This window comes from Propithecus coquereli, unplaced genomic scaffold, assembly GCF_000956105.1.
Source record: "Propithecus coquereli isolate 6110/MARCELLA unplaced genomic scaffold, Pcoq_1.0 Scaffold351, whole genome shotgun sequence".
Lineage (NCBI taxonomy): Eukaryota > Metazoa > Chordata > Mammalia > Primates > Indriidae > Propithecus > Propithecus coquereli.
Genome location: NW_012149186.1, coordinates 2,159,232 through 2,170,741, shown reverse-complemented (window position 1 = coordinate 2,170,741; position 11,510 = coordinate 2,159,232). Strand labels below are relative to the sequence as shown.

The 11,510-nt window shown below is 56.6% G+C and overlaps 1 protein-coding gene across 8 annotated transcripts in view; it reads left to right on the top strand.

The window, feature by feature from the left end:
- Nucleotides 1–11,510, top strand: part of LDB3 (LIM domain binding 3) — a 74,757-nt gene that overhangs the window by 39,537 nt on the left and 23,710 nt on the right. For 2 of the 8 annotated variants that reach the window (XM_012651284.1, XM_012651285.1), the window contains one exon: nt 8,686–8,850. The exons of 3 other annotated variants lie outside the window; for them this stretch is intronic. In XM_012651284.1, coding sequence (XP_012506738.1) covers nt 8,686–8,850 — 165 coding nt within the window. Of the gene's footprint in view, nt 1–2,749; nt 3,485–8,685; nt 8,851–11,510 lie in introns of those variants that run through there. 3 more of the 8 variants (XM_012651290.1, XM_012651288.1, XM_012651292.1) reach the window with 2 other exon arrangements.

Sequence of the window (11,510 nt, the reverse complement as noted above, 5' to 3'; positions counted from 1 at the left end):
GCTCTGGATCCCACTGCTCGGGTGTCACCATCCTGGAGGCCCCTAGCTCGTAACCCAGAGTGCCCCGGCCCTGCCTTGTGGTGCAACTGCCTATAAACGCAGTCCCTGATGCTCACCCGGCCAAAGAACTCTGCGTGTCTCCTTCATCCCAAGGGCTAGGAGCAACGCTGATTTCTAGAGGAGAGTTCCTGGAGGAGCTGAAGGTGAGGGCTGCATCATACCCCTCCTCAAACAGTGTGAAAATCGCCCCCGTCTCTTCTCTACCCAGCAGCAGCGGATGCTGAGGTTCACTGGCCCTCCTCCCCTCCTCCTCCCTGCCTCCCGTAGCCCCCCGGGGATGTCCATGCCCTCTTGCCTCCCTTGTGCATCCTTTGACGCTGGCCCCCGCCCCGTCCAGCCGCCGTACTTATGCACTGGCACAGCGCGGGCCCTCCCTTAGACGGGACCCTGGTAAAAAGGCAGAGACCTGTGTTTCATGGATTTTCAGTCCCTGCTGTTCAGCCCCACTAGCAAGTTTGAGAACCATGACTGGAGAGCCCAGGACACCCTGGTGTCACCGCCTAAGCAGCCCTTGTGGGGTCGAGGGTTTCTTCCTTTCTCTTGCTCTGCTGTCTCTTTCCCTGTCTCCTGCGCCTTCCGCTCCCTGCTCCTTTCTTTGGCTGGCTGAGGATCTCTAAACAGCTGTGAGCAGAGCAGTCTCACCAGCCCTGCCAGCTCTTCCAGGACTGTCCCCAACCCTGTCACTAAGCACTGACAACAAACTGTCACCCAGCCACCACAGGCCTTGCTAGGACTGATGATTTACAGGCAAACTGGCTGTATCTGATTTGCGCCTGTGTCCTGGGTAGTCTCTATGGGATGGTCATGACTGTAATGCTGTCAGCGGGGTTGCGTGGGCCCTGCCACAGGGCCTTTGCTCATGCTGTCTTCACCCCTTCACCCTGACCTCAGAAAGGCAGGCGCGTGGCAAGGCAAGAAGATGCCTAGCACTTAGATTGTGGTCCTGTCATTGAGTTTCTGTGTAGCTTTAGGCCATTCATGTGACATTTCTGGGCCTCGGTTTCCTCTTGGTATAAGGAAAGTTAGGATTAGACCTGTGGTTTTCAAATATGTTGGCAGTGGGCCCCTTTTGTCAAACAGTCTCTCACAGAGGCCGAATATGCAGTACTCAGGGGGTAGAGTGAGGGTCTAGCAGGTATCGCAGACACAGGAAAGTGGACCTCTGTGAGTGTGGGGACATGGGGACTGGTCCCTGATGACTGTTAGTATGCAGAAATGTAAGACCAGCACGGCAACATCTTCTGATCTTCAAAGACCTAAAGTTCATCTTCCTGATTTTCATATGCTGGCAACTCATTTTTTAAATTAAACTTTTTATTTTGAGATCGTTGCAAATTCAAGTGCAGTTGTAAGAAATACAGAGAGATCCCATGTGCCCTTTACCCAGTCCCCGCAGTGGTAACATCTCGCAAAACTGAAGCATGGTATCAGAGCGAGGATGTTGACACCGACACAGTCGGGACGCAGAACACTCCATCGCCCCAGCATCCCCGGGTTGCTGTTTTACAGCCACACCCACCCCTCCAGTGTCCGCTCCCTTTGTAACCTCTGGCGCCCACACATCTGTTATCTGTTCTCCCTTTCTATAATTTCATCCCTTTCAATAATGTTCCGTTGGTGGAATCGTGCAGCACGTGACCATTTTAGGGTTGGCTTTTTTCAATCAGCGTAATTCCCCGGGGATTCGCCCGAGTTGCTGAGTGTCCCAGTGGTTCATCTGTTCCTTTTAATTGCCGAGTAGCATCCCATACTATGGATATAGCAACTAATTTTTAAATTGAGTTTTAAACACTGTACAGGTTAAACACACTGTGTGTGTGGCTAGATGTGGCCCTTTGGCCACCAGCTGACACCTCTGAGACAGGATGTTGGCAGCCCTTCCAGCCCGGAGGGCCTGGGGTTCCGGCGGCAGCAGTGCTGGCCTTTCCCAGGCGCCTCGTCCTCCGTTTCCAGTTCTGCTGCCGCTTGCCTGCTCTGCACTGTGCCCTCGGCTGAGCAGGTGTGGGTTGAGCCCCCAGAGGTCTTGCTGGCGGGAAGTGGCGGGAAGTTCTGGCCCTCTGTATCTGTGACAGTGGCCCTGTGAGTATGTGTGTTTGCACGCGTGTGTCTGGGCTGTGCTCAGGCCTGGGTGGGCAGGGGCAGGCGGTGGTGTGAGAAGGCGTCTCTCTCAGGACAGTGAAGGCTTGGCGAGCCCAGGGCAGCACAGGGAGGTGGCAGTTCTGCCCACCAAGCCTATCACGGGGCATAGGCATCCCTCCTTCTCGATGCCCAGCTAGGGGACAGGGATTGTGCTAGGCGCACCTGTCTGTTTCATTCAGTCCTGAGAGCCCACAGCCAAAGCAGCCCTGCCCAGCCCTAACCACGTAGGCCAGGGAGCCCCCTCTTTGCCCAGCCTCCCCCCAGCCCCACTAGTCAGGCCCCTTCTCTGTGGCCCCTTAAAGAAGGGGCTTGAGTTCTTCCATCCTGGTCCCAGGGACTCTGGTCTTGCCCCAACCCAGGCCTGACCACCTAGAAAGTACCCCATGGATGGCAAAGTTTCTCCAAGCCAACTTCCTCCCTCCCATGCCCTCCATCCCAGCATCAGACAGGGGAATGGTGAACACATCCCCTAACCCCTTTCATTCTTTCTCTCTTCTCTCTCTCCCTCTGTCTCTCTCTGTCTCTGTCTCTTTCTCTCTCTATGCCACAGGGAAAGGTTTGAAACGGAACGTAACAGCCCACGTTTTGCCAAATTGCGCAACTGGCACCATGGCCTTTCAGCCCAAATCCTTAATGTTAAAAGCTAAAAGGCTGCCTGGAATCCCCTCACCCCGACAGGCTGGACTCCCCCTATCCCTCCCCCACACAGATCTGGCATGTGAGCCCCACGGTGATGCTTGACAGTGTGTAGCTGTGCTGGGGCACCTCTGTAGCCAACTGCAGCACTTCTGCCCTCTGCCCACCCCAAAGCTGATGCCAGGGCCCAGTGCCACGCAGCGCTGCACCCTCCACCCAGTGCAACACTCACCACCCCCCGAATAGCCCGAGCCCATGCCCCCTGCACAGGGCTTAGCCGTGGACCAGAGAGGGCATGATGGGGTTTGCCAGAGCCAAGGGAAATGGAATGTGCCACTGCCCAATTTCCCGCCACCCGCAGCTCCTGGCCTTGCGCCATCCTGGAACGAGTCGCCCATAGATCAAGGCCCTGGGAAGAGGCCAATCCCTGGCCCCCCCGCTCCCTGGCTGCCCTCTGGAGCCCAAGGCAGCCTGGAACTGGGCTCTCTGCAGAGGAAGTGGAAGCCCCGGGGTAGATGAGGCAGAGACCCCTCCTGGCTGTGGTGAGATCGGGTTGTGTGTCCTCCTCTCCGTACCATGTGCTGGCCCCGTAGTTCTCTCCTGTACATATACGCATGCTTGTTCTGAAATAAAGAGGATTTGAAGTGAACCAAACCAAGCCCCAGTCATGCTGTGCCTGTGTGCGTCCCACCCGAGAGGGGCTGTGAGGCAGTGTCTGGGACAGAGAGAGGACAGGCGCCACCAGTGAGGGGCAGGAGCAGTGCCCATCAGGCCCCAGACCCAGCGCAGCTCTGCTTGCCTCTGCTTCCCTACCCCGCAGGGAGGGATGGCAGGTGCACATCCATGCTGTAGCCTGTGGGCAACCTTAGTCTCCCACGAGCAGTGAGTACGGGGGATACCCGAACGCCCCCTCTCCTCCCACACCCCCCTGCAACCAGCAGGCCGAGCCACCATCCTTCAGAAAACACACTGCAAGCCCCTCTCCCAGGAAGGCGTTACTTGTGCTCAGTCCTGGTCCAGGAGGTGAGAGGAGGGCTCCGGTGGGCACACCTGGGCTAAGGAGCAGTTCACAGGGGAACTTGGTAGGCAGGGGCCCAGGGGAGAGGTGATGGAAGGCAGACGTGGCAGAATCTTTCTCAAGCAGCAGGAGGACAGGGAATGCCTCCCGCTGGGCCTCGCTTCCCCGGCCCACCTGAGCTTGTCCTAGTCCTGAGCATTTGGTAAGGGATAGTCAGGGTGGCAGCAGCCAAAAAGATTCCAGCCAGTCCTGCTGAGCCGCAAGTGACTAGCTAGAGCCCCTCCACCCGTCTACCCATCAACCTGTCCCTGGAATCACCCGCTGAGGATATCAGAACACTGGCACTTGGCAAATAAAGGCAGATGTTGAGGCCCAGCCTCCCGGACTGCCCTGCTTTGCCTGTGGCTGGGCTGGGCCCAGACCCCGCTCCCGCTCTTGCTTCCTGGGCACAGGCTTTCTCTCTGCACCCAGGGGCCTTAGCACTGCCACCGGGACGGGCTGGCCAGGAAGGCTTCATCCTAGCCTGAGGATCCACAAGGGGGAAGTGAGGGAGATACCTGCCTTCATCTAGCATCCTGGAGCACACCCATATGTGGCTGACCTCTTACCAAGGACTTGCAGGCCCAAGAATGGAGTGGGGCAGGGGCCTGCCAGACAGAGCAAGGTCCCGGGCAGTGGGTATCCTGAGGCTGGCAGAGGACCTAAGCCAATCCCTAAGAGTTGGTGGGATCTCGCACCCCTGTCCCCAGCCCCTAGCCTGTCGGAGCCTTCTTAGGGTTACCTGGTTGAAGCCCTAGAAGGCTCTTGTTTGCTTCCCAGCCTGCCTGGTGCCTTCCTGGCTACCCCAGGCCCCTGCATGCAGGGCCTTGGGTGGGCCCAGGCTGGGGGGTCCATGGAGAGATGTCCTCTCTCAGCATCCCGTGTCTGTGGGCATTTGTTGAGGCACCGGGCTGCTGTGGGTGCTAAAGGAATCGGAAAGGGCTGATGTGGCTGTGACCACAATGAAGGTTGATCACATGGAGTCCAGAGACAGGTAGTGTCCTCCAGCTGGAGGATCAGAGGCTTCCTGGAAGAAAAGGTCAGTGTGTTTGACCTTCAGGCATGGTTAAAATTTGGGTGTATACAGATAGGGGAGGCTGGACAGACAGAGAAGGTGCAGAGGTGCCAATGAGAAGAAGGGGTGTCCTGGACCCCGAGTTAATCATTGTGGTTGGAATGGACGGAATGCAGAGGATGCCTTGGTAGTAGTGCTCCAGATCTAGAATCACAGGCCATGGGATTTTGAATGTATTCTGCAGGCAAAGTAGAACTAGCGAAAGTTGCAGGGCATATCCACACTACAGCTGGTGAGGTGTCCTTCGCATAGACCACAATGTCAACATGGGCCCTGGAGTTGCAGCGTAGCTCTGGGGCAAAGTGACATGGCCAGGACTCCCCTGAGCAATAGTCACCAGGCTTCAAGAGGGAACGTACACTAGGTGGGTGGCAGTGTGAACAATTTGAAGACTAATCACCTGACTGGGATTCTGCCACCATCCAGTCAACAGAGATCTTCATACTCACCACTGTAACTAACACAAGAAGCATCGTCACCCCACTGACGACAAGTACCCCCTTTAGCACCATCAATGCCAATCACAACGTCCCCACCACCCCCAACAGTTTCAACCTGAGCCCAGTGACCACAACCCCAAGATCCAGCACCACCACCAATACCATCTCCATCCTTTCCAGACACACCGTTGTCATCAATAGCAGCATCAACCAAACCCCACCCTTCCCAGCACTGAGGGCCACCGCAGCAGAGCGGGGGTGCAGGGTCTGCAGCAGAGCGGGGGTGCAGGGTCTGCACGTTCCGCCTTGATGCTGACCAGGTTGAGGGAAGAGATGAGATGAAGCGAGGACTATAACCAGGCTGTTTCTCCTTCTGGCCACACCCTCCCCCCATGTAGCCGTGAGCATTTGAGTCTAGTTTGGTTTGGTTTGGTTTTTGCTTAGATGTTTAAACTGTGTTATGACCACGGCAAAAAGCAGCTGTAGAATCTGAGACCAGGGTGGGGTGATCTCACAGGCACTGTCTTTAGGATTGAAACCACGGCCAAGTAAGCTCTCTGCAGTGCTTGCTCTCTGATGCTCCCTTTTTGGGGTTTCTGGAGACTTGTGGAACTTCAGGCAGGAACTGACCCGGAACAACCCAGGATCCTTCAGGATGCCCTTCGATGCCTCCCCTGCCTTCCCTAGGCCCTTGCAGCTTGGTGTCTGCAGACAGTGGCCCTAGACAGGATGCCACTCCACAGGAACCCCAAGCAGCAGGCTCACATGCATGCCCGTGTCACCTGGTGGTGATCTTTGTCCTGGCCCTGTGGTCAGTGAGGAATTTCCCTAGGGCCACATCCAGCTGCAACTTCATCCCCTAGAGTCCAGGGTTCATTTGGAGCCATGGCTGGAAGAGCAGCAGGTAAGCTGGTCTGACAGTGAATTGGAGCAAAGGAGACAGGCAAAGCCAACTTCCCATTCATCCTGCAAAATACCATCCCCAGCCTGGAAATTTCCATCTCTTGTCCTGGGCAGTGTCCTCACTTCCCAGCGGCCCACTAGAAGTGTAGGATAGGCCAGGGAGAAGGAGACAAAGGAGACCAGTGTCAGCCTGGGCCTTCCCAGGCCGTACCTGCCCATGCCGAGGGGAGGGTCTGAGCAGCCGGCTCAGCAGAATGGCTTCAGGGCCTGCGGCTGCTTCTCTGACACGGCCCCACCACAGGCACGGCATCCAGAAGCGAGGTTCTTTCACAGAGGATGGGAAAGTGCCCTTATGGCAGGGCCAGGGCCAGGCACTGCTGCAGGCCCAAGAGCTGAGCTGCCCAAGGCCTCCTCTCAGAGCACCAAGCAGGGGAAGGCCTGGGCAGGACACAGCCACTGCCCTCGCCCGTGCTGGATGCATCTCATCCAGGCACGGAGAAGAATGGCGCTCCCTCCCGTGGGGCGGTCAACCCTCAACCTTGCCGCTTCTCCAGCTCTCTTCCTCCCTGACCCTCTCGCACTATTTCATGCCTTTTCCTACCACACACCTCACTGGATGGAGGAGAGCACTCCGCGATGCTTTGGTAAACAGCATTCCTGCCTAGGGCAGACCCTGTAGCAGCTGCAACTCCAAGCAGTCCGGGAGCAGCAGCAGCAGCAGCACCACCCAGGAGCTTGTTAGACATGTAGATTCTCAGCCCTGCCCCAGATCTATTCAGCTAGAAGCTGTAGTTTAACAAGATCCCCAGGCGATTCGTGTGCACATCAAAGTTTGGGAAGTGTGGCAGTGATGAGGGCTCAAGCCCTTCTCTGCCACTTGGCAGCTGTGTGACGTTTCAGCAGAGATGCACCCTCTCTGGACCTCAGATTCCTCATCTGTACAACGAGGTTCATGATCCCAGTCACCCAGAGAGGCTGAAAGGCTAAAATGGAATAATGGGGTCATGCTTATACTATGGTAAACACTCAATGGAGGGAAGTATTGTTAGTCTAATTATTTCCAATAAGAATAGTGCCTATTATTGGAGAAAGATTCTACTTGGCTGATCACAAAAAGAGGTTTCTTTCTTCCTCCATCAGGTACTGGTTAAGGCTTCAAATCGAAATGACCCTAAATCAGATTCTGCTGTTCCTAGTGATAAGTTCTAGGACCTTGAGCAATTGAAATCTCTGTTTCTATTTCCTCATCTATTAAATAGAGTCCATAACACCCACATCGGAGGGCTGTTGCGAGGCATTAAAGACATAATGCCTGGTGCACAGTATGGGAGGGGGAGTTATTCCCACTTACAGGATGCACATTTATCCTTTCCCTGTTGTTGCAAATGCAAATATAAATCAAAGAGCAAAGAATGTGCATTTCTTCGCTTTCCTGTAATTTAATTTTTATTCTCTGCCCCATCTCACAGGTAGCCAAAATCTAATCCCATCCACCCAGGCTCTGACTGCTCTTGTCTTCCTGGAGTGGTCCCGGGAGGAGGCACTTACAGAATGCCAAGGCATTCGGGTTGGGGCACATGGGCACCTGGTCCTCGGTCATGGTCTGTCTGTACTGGCATCTGCTGGGATCTCCCCGTCCCAACTGGTCATGCAATTTCACGGTAGCAGAGTAGTCACCGCTCTTGTTCTCAGTTTCAAGGCCTTTCAGATCTGCAGTGCTCAGAGCCATAGTCCACGCTACTCAAGTGTGTGTGAAACCCTCTGTGGCACCTAGGCCACACAGAGGCATGGGGTCTTTGGACTGTCTTGGGTCTGCCTGGCCCCTCGCCATGGGCATGGGGAATCTTGGGGCGCTGCTGCTTCACCAAGGTGCCCGAAAAGGGGCACAGGGGTCTCTATTCTTGAATCCCCACACCACATTGCCCAACTTTGATCCGCCTGGCGTGGTAGCCTTCATCCGGCGCTGTCAGTGCCCTGAGCGCTGTGAAGCCCAAAGCCCAGATTCTCGACGACTCTGGCTGAGGAAGGACGAAAGGGAAACAGGATGGGGGAGGAACCTGGGTTGATAATTTGATCCACTTTTCCACCACACTGTGTTTTGCTGAGAAAGAAAAATTAGGAAGCACAGAGAAATTGGGGGGAGGGTGGAATCCTGGAAAAATTCTCCAGGACCGAGAGTGTTTCTGATGTTACTGCGACCCTCCCCACGGTCTGAGCGTTTCCTCCCCGGATCCGGCAGAGCTCCTTCCCGAGCCTGGCGACACGCTCTCCCGAGGCTCCCGCGCTGCTTGCAGCACGGATGGCGGCCTCCGCCCCGCGCAGAGGGCCCCACGGAGACCCCCTGACCTGTTGTCTCTTTCGGTCCGCTTCGTCAGCACCCCTATTGAGCATGCTCCAGTGTGCACCAGCCAGGCCGCCACCCCGCTGCCACCCGCTTCTGCCCAGCCGCCTGCTGCTGCCTCTCCCAGCGCGGCCTCGCCACCCCATGCTGCCACCGCCTCTGCCGCAGCCCCCGCCTCCAGCCCTGCAGATGGTCCAAGGTAACTGGCCCCCAGGTGCCAGCCCTAACCTTAGGGAAGGGAGGCAGGAAAGGTGCCACCTTGGGTCCATCTGTGTCTGAGGTGGGTAGGGCTTGGGGCCAGCGCTGCTTGGTGCAGAGTATAGAGAGGAAGCTGGGGTGCATTTCAGGGGCGCGCACCACCCTTGGCTGGACACGTCCTCTAGAGAGAGACGTGAAAGTCTCTCTCTCTCTCTGTCTGTCTCTCTCTCTCCACACACACACACACACACACACACACACACACACACACACAGAGATAACAAGGGGAGACTGTATGGAAAGTCCTTGCTCCTGGAACTAGGATCAGGAGAATGAAAGTCTTGCATGTGGGCTGGGGAAATCAAGGAAGGCTCCATGGAGGGGGGAGCTTTGAGCTGAGCACCAAGGCAGGTCAGATTTGGCTAGCTGGAGTTCCGCCACTAACTTGTGCACACCCCTACCCTCTCTTCTCTTGATGGAGAAGTCGGTTAACTCCAGATGCCCCTGGTGTAGTGGGAGTTAAATCTCTGCTCCACAATTTTCTGTCTGTAACCTTGCGACAGTGGCTTAACCTTTCCAAAGCTCAGTTTCCTCATCTGATAAGATGTGTAACACACACCTATTTCATAGGGTCATGATAGAAAAAAAACACCTAGCACATAAAAAGGACATAGTATTGGGATTTCCTACATCCCAACATGCCCTCCTGGCTACCAGGAAGGCAGAGACCGAAGGCTAGGGAGGCCAGGGGAGGCAGAGAGGGCAGGCCGGAAAGGTCATTCTGGAGCAGCCAGGTAGCCAACAGCTGGGTGGGCCCAGCTCTCCGTGTGGGCTTCCCGGAGCTGTCCAGTTGGTGTTTGGGGTCAGAGCCTGGCTTTCCCAGCTTCCACACTGCCTCCTAAGGTTCTACTGGGCAGGACATGCCTCTCTGGGTCAGGGTGCGTAGGTCTGTGGTGCAGCCTGAGGACGGACTGACGTGGGTGCAGTGGCCCGCAGGCCTGTGAGCTGCCCCCGCCCCAGCCTTCACATGTCCCACATGGTGCCTTTCCCCAGCCCAGCCTCAAGGTGAGCCTGGCCCTGGGCCTCCAGGGGTGGTTTTATCCCGGTGTCCTGGGGGGATTTAGCAAGCTACTTGCCCTCTCCATGCCAGAGTCTCTTCACATAAGGGCCTTGCTACCTACGCCAGGAAGAAAGTTTGAGGAGGGTAAGAAATATCCCTGTTGTTGCACAGGAAGGAGCCTCCTAATTTGAGTGGGGGAGCTCTAGGTGCCGGAGCCCTGTGGGCAGTCTAGCCTCATCCCTGAGGCCTCCACCCTGCAGAGCTCCTGGAGCCCTCAGGACATCCTCAGCTGGGTGTGTCCTTCCTTCTCTGCCTTGCCAGGGAGCTAGGGCCTGGGTGGAACTTGGGGAGGGGCCCAAAGAGCTGCCCAGCAGGGAATGAGGCTAGAGCAGAGGGGTCAGAGGGTCACATTTGGAGCCAAGCTGCATCCCCTCCTTACACACAGGCCAGGGGAGCTGGGCTAGAGGGAGTCCATGAGAATGGACCCCCCAGCCTTTCTTGGGAGTATGGCTTAGAATTCTCACTGGATATCCTAAGCCTCTGCTTCCTCTCCCAACATCATTCTCTGACACAGGACTCGTAGCTCCCAGGATGCTGGCAAAGCATCCTCCACTGGTGGGGGAGTCCAGCTGAGACCCACTGACCCGTGGCCCTCTCCTACCACGGTGGGAGCCAGGCACCCCGTGGGCACTCTCTTCCTCCTCCATGGAGGCTCCCACTCCGCTGCCCCTAGCGCAGGGATCTATCCAGAGAAGGGCAGGTGGGCCCAGGGAGGGGAGACAATTGTCCTTACTCAGCCAGAAACTTGGCAGCTTGACAGGGCAGGCCTGCACAGCCCCCAGGTGTGGGACACGGGCTCCCCAAGGCTCATTTTATCTCTGCCTTCTCTGGGGCGGCTCTGCAGGCCCCTCTAGATCCACTCAGGAGCTTGCTGGTAAGTTCTATCCCAGGGCCACCTCCCTCTCAGAGGCCCTGAGAGGAAGGCACTCCCACCCTGCAACTGTGCCCAGCAGAGATGAGCAGGCCCTGGGCCCGGGGAGGACAGGTGGAAGGAAGGCAGGGAGCCATGGGGCGGGTGGGGGTGGCAGGCCGGGTACCTCCAGGAGCTCACTCCTTGGGCAGCCCTGTCAGTGACCCACTTGCCCTGCGTGTGGTCACGTGGTCCCCTTTTGGATCTGAGAGAGGCAGGGCCACGCAGGAAGGGACCAAGGACGTGTTCTGTAAGGCGTTCACTAGTTTTAAATGAAGAAAAGAGTTTCACAAACAAACTGGGAAATACGGGACCAGACAAAGTTACACAGGCTGCTGAGCTCCAGCAGTTGGCCTTTAGCTCACCGAAAGCCCAGCATCTCCTGAGGGCAATGAACTGAGACCCTTTTCCATCTCTTTGGTCCCAGTCCGTGGGCCACACGGGGCAAAGGCAACTCTACCCCAGTCAGGAAGGGGGCAATAGGGACTCTGTGCAGATGGGGGCGGTGTTGGGGGGAGCTCTTAAAGGCCTTCTGGCTTCTCATGAGCCCCCCCGGGAGCATTCTTGCCCAGAACCCAGAGTCTTTAATGCTACCCTCTAGCAAGAATAGAAAGGGGTAGGCGGAGGAGGC